At 30.7% G+C, this 11,865-nt stretch overlaps 3 protein-coding genes across 5 annotated transcripts; all 3 read left to right on the top strand.

The window, feature by feature from the left end:
- Nucleotides 1-37: 37 nt before the first annotated feature.
- Ada2b (Transcriptional adapter 2B) lies at nt 38-6,676 on the top strand. 2 transcript variants are annotated; one of them, XM_070656512.1, is made up of 10 exons: nt 38-281; nt 379-476; nt 1,093-1,152; nt 1,237-1,378; nt 1,485-1,702; nt 1,779-2,008; nt 2,092-2,323; nt 3,241-3,290; nt 3,634-3,970; nt 4,058-6,676. In XM_070656512.1, exons 1-10 carry the CDS (start codon nt 275-277, stop codon nt 4,160-4,162), a joined length of 1,479 nt encoding a protein of 492 aa, XP_070512613.1. In that variant the 5' UTR covers nt 38-274; the 3' UTR covers nt 4,163-6,676. The 2 variants fall into 2 exon arrangements, with proteins under 2 accessions (XP_070512613.1, XP_070512615.1); XM_070656514.1 differs by lacking the exon at nt 4,058-6,676 and having other exon boundaries at nt 40-281; nt 3,201-3,290; nt 3,634-3,915.
- Nucleotides 6,677-7,780: 1,104 nt separating this feature from the next.
- On the top strand, nt 7,781-9,693 carry LOC139102548 (ejaculatory bulb-specific protein 3-like). Its single transcript, XM_070656520.1, has 3 exons — nt 7,781-7,937; nt 8,502-8,711; nt 9,348-9,693. Exons 2-3 carry the CDS (start codon nt 8,504-8,506, stop codon nt 9,542-9,544), a joined length of 405 nt encoding a protein of 134 aa, XP_070512621.1. The 5' UTR covers nt 7,781-7,937; nt 8,502-8,503; the 3' UTR covers nt 9,545-9,693.
- Nucleotides 9,694-10,516: 823 nt separating this feature from the next.
- On the top strand, nt 10,517-11,864 carry LOC139102549 (ejaculatory bulb-specific protein 3-like). Of its 2 annotated transcripts, none has more exons than XM_070656522.1 (3): nt 10,517-10,657; nt 10,766-10,972; nt 11,563-11,864. In XM_070656522.1, the coding sequence occupies exons 2-3, from the start codon at nt 10,768-10,770 to the stop codon at nt 11,757-11,759; spliced, it is 402 nt and encodes a 133-aa protein (XP_070512623.1). In that variant the 5' UTR covers nt 10,517-10,657; nt 10,766-10,767; the 3' UTR covers nt 11,760-11,864. The 2 variants fall into 2 exon arrangements, with proteins under 2 accessions (XP_070512623.1, XP_070512622.1); XM_070656521.1 differs by having other exon boundaries at nt 10,518-10,657; nt 10,736-10,972.
- Nucleotide 11,865: the final 1 nt, after the last annotated feature.

The following is an 11,865-nucleotide window of genomic DNA, read 5'->3' as shown; positions in this document are numbered from 1 at the left end:
TAGAGAGAACGGCAGCACCATCGGCGGTCATATTGCAACGGTTGTTGAATAAGCCGCTGCAGTGCTGCATACGGGCGAACGGTAGGCTTTGCAAGGGGGTGAGAGAAAGAGAGAATCGCGGTTTCGCGCGAATTCACGCGTGCGGGGAGATGACGATCGTGGCGACGACGTCGCGTTTTATTATCTCGTGATACCGCGGAATTCACCCGGGAGCCTCGATGGTATGCGGTGACGTCATCCCGAGTCTTCTCTGGAAGGATCCAGCAGAGCAATCATGGCGGGTGCGTATACCGTTGTTGGCGTTGAGCGCGCTTCCGCGCCCACGCCCTATGATCGTGTCCCTTTCGCACGTCATGTTCATGCGTCTTGCTTTTTCAGATCTGTACGCCAAGTACAATTGTACCTATTGCCAGGAGGACATCGCAGGGCTGCGCGTCAAGTGCATCGAGTGCCCAGAATTCGACCTTTGCCTGCAGGTGGGTCGACCGTTCGAATAACCATTTTCGATCACGCGACACCCTTTCCTCCCGCCTCCTTCCCCCTAACCTTTCAGCATTCTCGCTCTCTTCTCTTCCGTGTCACGTTTCCTTCTTCGTTTAATTTTTCTCTTATTTATTTAAATTATTTATCTTTTTATTATATATTTTCTACGTTATTTTTTTAATTGCGTTTGCATTCCCTTTACGTTTTCCATGTTCCTCACTCTTTATTTCTTTTTTAATGATTTTTACTGATTTTTTTATCTGCTTCTAAATCTATGAATAAATACGTAGCAATTTAAAATACACGCGCGAGCATATCGGCGAATATTTAAATATCTTAAATTTGATGTAATCTTATGGTAATATAAATTATTTAAATAAATTATTTCTTTTATAATTAAGGTTTTAGAATATTGTTTGACAATCAATATAACATACACTTGTAAAAATTAATAATGTAATACTAAAAAGAGTACACCAAGAGCATATTTATCAAATTGGCAATATTAATAGTTTTTTTTTTTATGTTATATAATTATGTTATAAAATTTATCAAAAACAGTTATCTTTTAACTTTATAAAAATTTATATACAATACATGTACTTTCAGTGTTTTTCTGCTGGTGCTGAAATAGGTCAACATAAAAATAATCATGCCTATCAATTTATGGTATGTATTATTTCTAAACAAAGATAATTTGCAAATTATGTGCTGCAACAGCAAATTAATATACTTTTGGATATGTTAATTTAGGACTCTGGTACAATTAGCATATTCAATGGCCGTGGCAATTGGACAGCTAGAGAGCAGCTGAGACTTTTGGATGCTATTGAACAATTTGGCTTTGGAAACTGGGAGGATATAAGTAAACACATTGAGACACGTACGCCAGAAGGTGATTTCAGTATATTATTTTATAAATAATTATAAAATATAAAACCAGCTAACTCTATTTTATTATTGAGCTATCGGCAATATATTATTATTTTTTTATATTACAGAAGCGAAAGAAGAATATATAGCTAGGTATCTCAATGGTAACATTGGAAAGCACACATGGCCACCTACAGATAGCTACGTACCAAATATTACAGATCAGACAAAATCTGATCATGGTCCTCTATCGCCTGACCTCACATCTAAATTACCACCACTAGACATTACCCCAGAAGAAGCTGCGCAATTGGGGTACATGCCCCAACGAGATGATTTTGAGAGGGTAAAATTAGACATTCTTTGAATTTTAATCTAACTTACCTTAGAAATGCGGTTTTATAATTATAATACTTTTTTAGGATTACAATCACGAGGCAGAGTCTCTTGTCTCTTCATTGTTCCTGAATCCTGCCGAAGACGATGATCTTGATATAGCACTTAAACTAGCACAAGTTGATATGTATACCAGTAATCTTAGAGAGCGAGCCAGACGAAAACGCGTCGTAAGAGATTACCAACTTGTATCTGCTTTCTTTGCATCATCTAGAAAAGATAAAGGAGTAAAGAAAAAGTGGACGAAAGAGGAAAAGTACGCTTTATACAAATTAATTTTGTTTTACTTCTGTTTGTCTTTGTTCAATGTATTAAGCATTTTTTTTTTATTTAATACAGAGAATTTAGGGACAGAATGCGTGTATTCGCACAATTTTACACAGCCCAAGAGCACGAACAGTTCCTAACGAATCTTGAGAGAGAAAGAGAATTGCGCTTACGGCTCTCGGAGCTTTATCGGTATCGCGAGAATGGCATTACAAGGCACGAGGAATGTGCTCATTTCGAGCAGGTTCTTGCACAAACTCAAAAACAAAACGATACAGTGGATCATTGGACTGAAAAAAAATCTGTAAGTATACATTTCTATTTTTATAATATTTTATTACAACACTGAACGTAGAATGGGAATTTTGTTATATTTCGTTATATATATAAAAGATAGTCACATATTTAATTAATATAAACGTGACAAATTATCGTAGTTTTTTTTTTTTTTACCAAATGCTAAGGTTTCTGGTCACTCATCATTATTATCTCTAAATTGTATTTAATAATCTGAGATAGTAATGAATAACCAAGAAATTTAACGCATGCAAAAGCTAAGTATATATCAATGTATTTACATTGTCACTTAAAATATAAAATAATATTAAACAGTAATATTTTTGTGCTTTTTATCGATTGATATATTTATTATATTTTAATTCTGTTAATTTATAAATATTAAATAAAAAAAAAAATTTGTTTTACATATACTAGAAGAAACTATACGCGCGCTGTTTTTTTAGAAGATTCCAATTTGCGCGCGTTATTACATTCGGGGACATTAGTTAATTATAATAATTTGTAATAATTACAATTGAGTGATTTACGGCCGACGGCGTATTACCGGTTCACTTACATTTATATTTTCCAGTTAGATTAGGTTACGTTATTTATCATCCTTCCTTTCTTGCTTCTGTGGCAGTACTTTAAAGTCCTCGCGTCCGAGCCTCCGCATTTAGACCGAAATGATTTTTAGAGACTTTTTATAAAATTTTAACGGATATGTAAAAGAAATTATTAACAGTACTTGCAATTGTATTCTACATATATTTAGTTTTCACTCTTCGTATATTTATATAAAAATAAATTTTAAAAGAAGAACTAAGATTTTTAATTATATTGTATAAACTAGCTTTTGCTTCTTTTCAACTAATTCTACTGTTTGTGATGCGTGTTGCCAGGCATTTGTGAACAGATTGTATCAGTTTGCATTTCACTTAGGGCAGCAGTGGGCCGTCCACACCAATACACCGCAGCACCTCAAAAAGAAGGTGAGATATTATATTTATATAGTTAAATGATATATGTTATATAAATTTTATAAATATCTTTTTTTTATTTTTTTTTTTATCGTTACACGCATATTTTCATTTATTTTGTGTTTATATGTTTAATAAAAATTTTGTCTGCTTTGTCGTTTCTCTGTTTAGTATTGGTTCCTCTGTTAAGTATTGCAAAGCTCTTTTATTTTATAGCAATAAATTAATACTGTTAATTATTTGTTTATTAGTACATTAAACTCGTCAGATTTTTAAAATGCTAAAATTAAATATTAAGTGTGTTTATATATAATTAAAAGAATTGTACGCATTTTCCTTCTCTTTTTTCTTTTAGAGAAGAAGAAAAAAGTTACTCTTCCATCGACCGAAAATACACTATAAAGCAAGACTTAGCCAGTTCCACAGTCAGTCAAACCAGTCACAATCGGACGACGACTCCAGCCAATCAATGGGCGGAGTCGGATAGCAATCCAAGTACTTCCAATCAATCGACTTCCAGCCCCAATTCTTTACAAGAAAAAGGTTACAGCGGTGGAAACACTTCTATTTCAGAGCGGGATATGGAATTGGAGGCTGCGTCTCATCTTTTAACGAAACAAGAAAAATCTTTATGTATTCAACTTGATCTAAAACCAACTCAGTATTTGACTCAAAAAACGTTGTTACTGCAAGTAAGTGATGGACGTCAATTATAATTTGCTTTTTTTTTTTGTAGATGTAACAATTATAATTTAATAATATCTTTTTTAATGTCCCAGGAATATTTAAACGGTAATAGAAGATCGAGTATTATACCTCAATCAGAACCAGAAAGCAAAATTCTTCATTATCTAGTAGCTAACGGCTGGATTACAGCTAATTGATCAAACATGTAAGCATTCACCATTATTTTTTCACTCTAAGTCATCTTTAATCTTAGCTATGACTAAAATCTTTAAGTCTGATTTAGTTAAAATAAGGTAGATACAAAGAAAAAAAAAGAAAAAAAAATATACATATATAAATAAAAATTGCATACGTACATATGTTATATTGTTGTCGATTCTTTCACTTGGAGATATTGCTACAATATAACACGATAAATTATTCAAGGTAGGATCAGATACATTTATCAGGCGCAATTTATTTTTTGTGATAAGTCTATAAAAAGAACCAATTCTACAATAATAAATTCGGAATATCTTGTTTTTTTGTTCTTTTGCTTTTAAAAGCTGGTTCTTCTAGTAGTGTTTCTTATAGGCTGGCTATAAGTTTAAAATATTTTACTTATTATTTTCAATAAAATATTTGAAAGAATTTCTTAGCACTGACTACGTAGAGCCAGAACACGTATTGCTCAATTAATTCTTCCTCTGTGTTGTTTCCATGTGTATGATAATGCTTTTCGCGTATTATTATTATTTTTTTTTTTTTTTTTTTAATATTAATAAGGAAATATCAAAATTATTTGGGTATTGTTCTAGTTATTAATAAAATGTCGATGCATAAAGCAACATACTAAGATACATATGAAACTTTGTTTAAAATCAGTATAATTTCATGAAGTTATTGAAATTAACTGCTTTATTATAATAATAATTATTAGATAAATTGCTATTAGAATACTTATACACGAAGGCTAATGATATAATATGTAGAAGAAATTTATTATTTTACCTAAAAATTTCTTCTAATATACCGAATTTTGCTTAAGATTTCATGAAAAATTTGTGTTATTAAAATATGTTATAATACACATCGTAAATACCATACCAAGTATATGTAAGCCATGATTATACGTATAATTACATATGTACGTAATGCTGTATACTTTATTTGATAATTGAAGGATTCTTTCATTTAGTTTAAAATTCCTTATTGACGAAGAATGGTATATTGACATGTTTAATTAATGTTCAGTATTTGATAAGATGTCTATTATAATTGTATAATATTTGTATATATGACAAGAAAAAATATCTTCTTAACATAATATGCTTTAGGCACAAAAAATTACAATTTTGTGACACATAAACTCTCTCTTTCATTATTGCTATCATTATTACAATACAAAATTTTTAACTAAATTTTTAAGAACGAAAAAAACATTCAATAAATGTTTTAAGAGCATAATTATTTTTTATTATTGTAAAAATCAGAATCCACAAAATAACTTTAATTGTTATTATGCCTGGTAAATTTTGTGATATAATGAAAACTGCCTTTGTAACAAGCATAAAGAAATTTATTTCAAAGCTGGTGTGTAGAAATTTCTGTAATATATGTAGAAATAATCGAGGAAAATTATCTTTATTTTCACTTTAATGCATTCATATTTTCTTTTATCTAAGATATAACAGTAATTTATCAATGAATATTATCAAACGTTTAAAAAAAAATAAGTCTTTGAAGGAATCTCATGAAATATGTTTTCAATAGATAATTTCAATAATTTTAAAGAGGTCCAGATTATTTATGATCTTTTTGGATTCGATCGTTAAGATGCAGATAAAAAATATAAGAAAATTATTGGTAAATCAGGGCTTTCAGAGTTTTTATTCGAGGAATGAATAGACACTCTGATAAAATTTGTGCTCGTATGATGACTTATTAAATATTAAAATTGATTGTCTCTCGAAATCTTCATACATGTTTATTAAATGTTAACGTAAGTTTAAATAGTGTTACTCGGTAAAGTGTATATATAAAATCTAATTATTTAGATGTAAAAGAGAATCTATTTGTACATAATACGAAGACCTACTCAGGTTTAACTAGATAGACAAATGTTATATCCAGAGTTTCTCTTTGTGTGCATATACCTGAACGCGTTTGTGCGTGTATGTCTATGTGATATGTGTTGCAAAGAGAAAAATGTTCATATGATAGGGCGACGCCGTATAGACATTCGCTCGTATTTTGTATAGATACTAAATGAATAGCCCTTTATCGTTTATTCGACTATATGTAGTGGTACATAATCGTATCATTGGGATAACATTTTTTTAATAAGCGTTATGCGTAGAAGTAATAGAGATCAATGATTAAAAATGTCGTTTTCTCGCGATATGTGTATAAAATCGATATATTAGCTATATATATATATATATATGTATATATAATATTTCAACATCGAAATTCTCATCTCGTCATAGAAAATATTTATGGAACAACTGTAGTCGGATAAAAAAAAAATGACATATAAAGTACCGGCTTCAGCCAGAATAAATTGTACGATATTTGACATGCATCTTACATTGTGCACACTATTTTCTCAATTGAACAACACAGAAAAAAAAAAATTAGCTCTTTACAACTTACTACGATGTACCCCGACATAGATTCTTGTCGAACATATTGTGCTAAATAAATTATGCGATATTTTTATTTAAGAAAAACTCGTATGACGATTTCTGTAAACACTACACCTTGTTTCCACTTCCAGACGCGAAATTAATTAACATTGATCCTAACAACAAGAAAGATAAAGCTTTATGTGAGTCATGCGTGTGGTAATAATTATTATTTTAATAAGTCTCAGTTGGCTTGAAACATCAAAGGATCAACTAGTCGTAGCTAATCAAGCTGTTAAATTAAAAACGTGTGACGTTTTTGTGATGTTTTTTTTCTAATTACCTGATATCCTTCAATTATATTTTTCTCGCTTATTACGTTTCTTTGAATCAGCGCAGTAATTATACTTCTATAACACTCATTTCAGTTCGAACGCAATTACACGAATTTGTGTGTGAATGTGTTGTGTGCGCGCGCGAGCTTGAGATACTGCATTGCTTTTGTTAACGATATAATGAAGAAATGAACTATTGTATCGAATCTTGAAAAAAACTATAATTGTCCGGTAACGTTACTTAAAAAAATAGAAATAAAAAATTGGATATTTTATTCGAAAATAACATTGACGATGGTTATAAGCACGTGACTCGAAAAACAAGTATTCTCTGAAAGTGTGAGTTATTCATTTAATTTTTGTAAAATATTGAATATTAATTTCGTTTAGTTTTTCAATAAGCTGTATTTAATTATCATATTAATTATTTATTCGAATAACAATTTTAATGCGTTCAAGTAACATTTCTTTTATCAGCGAAGAAAATGTTTTAAAGACAAGAAAAACGTAAATGGATAGTCGATCTTCGATTATACCGCAATTATTTAAGTAATTCGTACGCAAATGCGACAAATAAAACTATGTATTACATCGATTATGGATTTTTTTCGGTGAAAAAATTTTTCTTTTTATTTACCTATATGTAACGCATGATTACTCAGAAAACGAGTAATGAATTATGCGCATAGAATATGTTATAGGGGCAATTTTATTGTAAAAGATTTTATTATAAGAAACAACCGTTGTGGTAATGACATTTCGTTGGTAAATCACCTTACGTTTTTAAGTTCAAGTTTTTTATTGTTCAGCGACAAAAGGAAAGAATAATAATGCGTCATTGAAGCTCATGATGACGCGGGTGAGCATTTTCCACTGTGGGTACGAAGGTGAAGGTGCTTGGCGGATGATAGACTTCGGAGAACAAATTCATGCTATTCCCACCCTACCGTTCGTCTCTTTGCGCGTATATAAACTCAAGTCACTCGTATGTACCTGTACAATTACGTCAGATTGCGAATAATACGTGTTAGGTGAGCATTTATCGTGCGTCTACCGAAGCTGCTGCGGTGCGGTTGTTTTGTTAGCATTTCGCTTCAAAAATTAAACGCGACCACGCAGTAATTTAATCACTGAACTCCTTTGAGTCCGCGCCATCGATCAGTGTTTTTCAAATAAAATTAAAGAAAAAAAAAAAAGAAAAGAAAAAAAACATTACACCGATTATTAACACCTGTGAAAATTTCTTTGTGACACTCCTCCAAAAATCCAAGCATAATAAGGAGTGCAAACTGATTTAATTGAAATGGTATTAAAGCGATCATTTTGGAGACACTTTCATGTCATTTTCAACATCATGTTGACTCCTTGTTCTGCTTGAGGAAAAATTACGCGTGTTCTAAGAATCCATTCCTCGCGCAAGTGCGTTTAATCAAAATGCGAATATTAATGCGTCACACGTCATTCGATATTTTTTGTCATCGTAGCATTTTAGTATCGTTTTTATCATTAATTAATTTTTTTTTTACACAATCCTTTAAGAAAGACAGCTCATTAATCTTTCATTAATCGTTCGTTTTCGTTTTTCCGTGTTGCAGTCATGAAACTCGCAATATTTTGTTTGGTCGTTGCTATTTCCGTCATATGCGTGTACGCAGATGACGAAGCGACGGACGAGTACACGCACAAATTTGACAATATAGATGTAGACGAAATTCTTAATAATGAACGATTGCTGAAGCGATACATTGACTGCATTCTGGACAAGCCTAACGTTAGGTGCCCCGCAGAAGCCACTGAATTAAAGAGTAAGTACGCGTGTAACTCTATCTCACCGAAACAGAGTCACTTGGCTTTTTTTTTTTTTCATCCAATCGTAACAAAACGCAATGCAGGTTTTTATCTATGTTTATAAATATATGTTGAATCTAATTAGATTATTCATCTTTAATAGTTTGCGTGGCATTGATTTCAATGTTGATTATATCTAGTCGAAAGATCTTATAATTATTTCTCTTAAGACGCCGGAAGAGCATTAATAAAATGTACGCAAGAAGAAAAAAAAATTGTTCTTTTAGAAGCGGTTTTAAAAGCATAATGTATCTTACGTGCACGGGAAACTTTGTAACACCTGTGACGTAAGGTGCAAAAAATTTATTTACGATTGTGTAAATTATCTTCATGAAATGTGCTCAAAAAAAGTTTTTCCTCAACAGAGAGAAAGAGTAATATTTAGTCATATATTCAACGAATTACACTTTACTGATACATATTTAATTTGTTAAAAAGAACATTTTAATCATGTTTCATTATACTTTTTTTATTAAGTATATTTTTTGATAGCTAATTATATCCTGTATTAAAGGTTTATTCTGACGTTATCAAGACCAAGCATTGGCCAAAATTATATTTAACATTATTAATTAAATAATTATTTATTGCAGAACACATAACTGAAGGGCTAGAAACTGAATGTGCAAAATGCTCAGAAAACCAGAAAAAGACGGTCAGGAAGGTAATAAGATTCTTAATAAAGAATAAGAACGACATGTGGACCCAATTGAAGGCAAAATACGATCCGAACGGAACCTTTGCGAAGAAGTATGAAGATATGGCGAAGAATGAAGGCGTTCAGATCTAATCGAGAATCGACGCGGAGGAAAATGAGCGCGAAAACACGCTGCAAAACTATTATGACGCAATGCTAATTGCCTTATCGTCCTTCTAGTTGAGATTCTACGATAAAATATGCAGATGTACGTGTATGCAAATAAAATATTGTTCATAATACACATGTGTTTTGATATATATTATACGTGCCTTTTTTCGATCATTTTGTTAGTTTAAATTTTATAGCCCTGTGACATATGAAATCCCGTAATTCCTTGAATTTTAATTGTACTACTCTGATACGGAACAAATTCTCAACGAAATAATTATGATAAAAAATAAATTTGACTCGTAATAAAACTAATTTAAGTTCAAGATAATGTTGCGACGAAAGATGCATAATAAAAAAATCAACTAATAATTGTATTATGTTTTTAGAGTTTATGTAGAATTAAAAAAAAAGTGATGAAACTAATTGCATTTATAAAATCGGAAGTTTAAAGTTTAGGAAAATTATAAACAATAGTCAAATTTACGCAGAGATCGCGTAAAAAATTAAATGTTCTTTAAAGAAAATTTTCCATTTCATTTGACGAGCTATTAGCAAAAAATAAATTTTAAAATATGTGCATAAACAGTTTAATTCAGTATACTACAGTATACTGCTTACACATTTTTTTTTTTTTTAATCGGCGGCTATCAATTACGTTGCACTAATAGCTGTGCTCGAAAGGAGTGCTACATTTGCAACTGTTGTAAAATTTAAAATTTTAATTAATATTTACTTTTAAAGTCAACCAAGATGAAGTGCATAGCATCTTTGTAGAACGAAATCAGTCTCTCACGTTTTTTTTTCAACTCCAGCATTTAGTAAAAAAAAAAAAAAAAAAAAGTACTGTATCATTAAAATTGATGATGCTAATAAGTATTTCTACAAGAATATTTGGATTTCATGGAATTAATGAGCTTTATTCCCACTCTACTATTTGCTTCCTCGTATATAAAGACAAGTTGCACGCATATATCCGTGCAATTATCCATCGGAAAGTGAATAATAATATCGAGTGACTATCGATCGTGCAACAATTGGCTTGAAGCAGTCATAACGCGATTTCTTATGAACTGTCTAAACGTCGATCTGAAGGTAAGTTTCGTGAGTGATAATTGGCAATTTTTTTTTCATTGAAATCTAAAGCACGTTCTAATATCGTTGAAATTAAAGGGAAGATAATTATTTCACCGTGTGCTGCAGTCATGAAGCTCACAGTAATTTACTTGGTCGTTATCATTTCTGTCATTTGTGTGCACGTAAAAAGCACACTGGGTTTAAACAGAAATATATATGATAGCATAGACATAGATGAAGTTCTTAGCAATGACCGATTACTGAAACGATACACCGATTGCGTACTGGATAAAGTCACAGTTAGATGCCCCAAGGAATCTCGTGAAATGAAAAGTGAGTATATACACGTACCTCTTATAGTTAAAAAGTTAAATATAAAAACCAAATTTTATTTTTTGTAAAAAAAAAAATAAATAACGTTTAGCTTAATATTATAAAAATCGAATTTTTATACTAATTATACTTATATAATTGTACTTATAAATATAATTAAAAAGTCTTATAATTATTCCTGTAAATTCAGGCACTAGAGGAATGTAAATATATTTTATTTAAAACTATCCTGTTTCTTTTCTTCTCAGAAGCAGCCTTAAAAACATATATTTTAACGACATGGAACATTTTATAATATTTATGACGCAAAACGAAAAAAAAAGACCTTACTTGCTGATATAAAAATTCATTTTATTCAAACAAACTTGATAATCGTCTTAAAGAGAAAAATTATTTAATTGTCCGCTCGCTAAATTACACTTGACTAATAAATATTTAATATGTTAAAAAAAAAAAGTTTTAATTACATGTTAGCATTTTTAATAGTTAATTTGCATCATGCGTCAAAGATGAATTCTAACATTATCAAAACAAAGTATCAGTGTTCGTTAGTATTTAATATCGTTTACCAAATAATTTTTATATTACAGAGGACATTACCATAACGCTAGAAAGCAAATGTGGAGATTGTACGGATGGTGACAAGAAGAAACTCAAGAAAGTGATAGAATTTTTAATAAAAAATAAGAAAGAGACGTGGGACGAGTTGAAGGCGAAATTCGATCCTAACGACAAGTATATGAAACAGTACGAGGATATGGTCAAAGAAGGAGGCGTTACGTTCTAATTAAATCCACCGCTAGAAACAATCGATATTAATTCTGTAATACTTAAACTTCAATAATAAAACATGCGCATACGTGTTTATTCAAATAAAATATTATCTACAATAC

The sequence above is a fragment of the Cardiocondyla obscurior genome, linkage group LG05 (assembly GCF_019399895.1).
Source record: "Cardiocondyla obscurior isolate alpha-2009 linkage group LG05, Cobs3.1, whole genome shotgun sequence".
Lineage (NCBI taxonomy): Eukaryota > Metazoa > Arthropoda > Insecta > Hymenoptera > Formicidae > Cardiocondyla > Cardiocondyla obscurior.
Note: the sequence above shows the minus strand (reverse complement) of the source record. Positions and strands in the feature narration are given on the sequence as shown.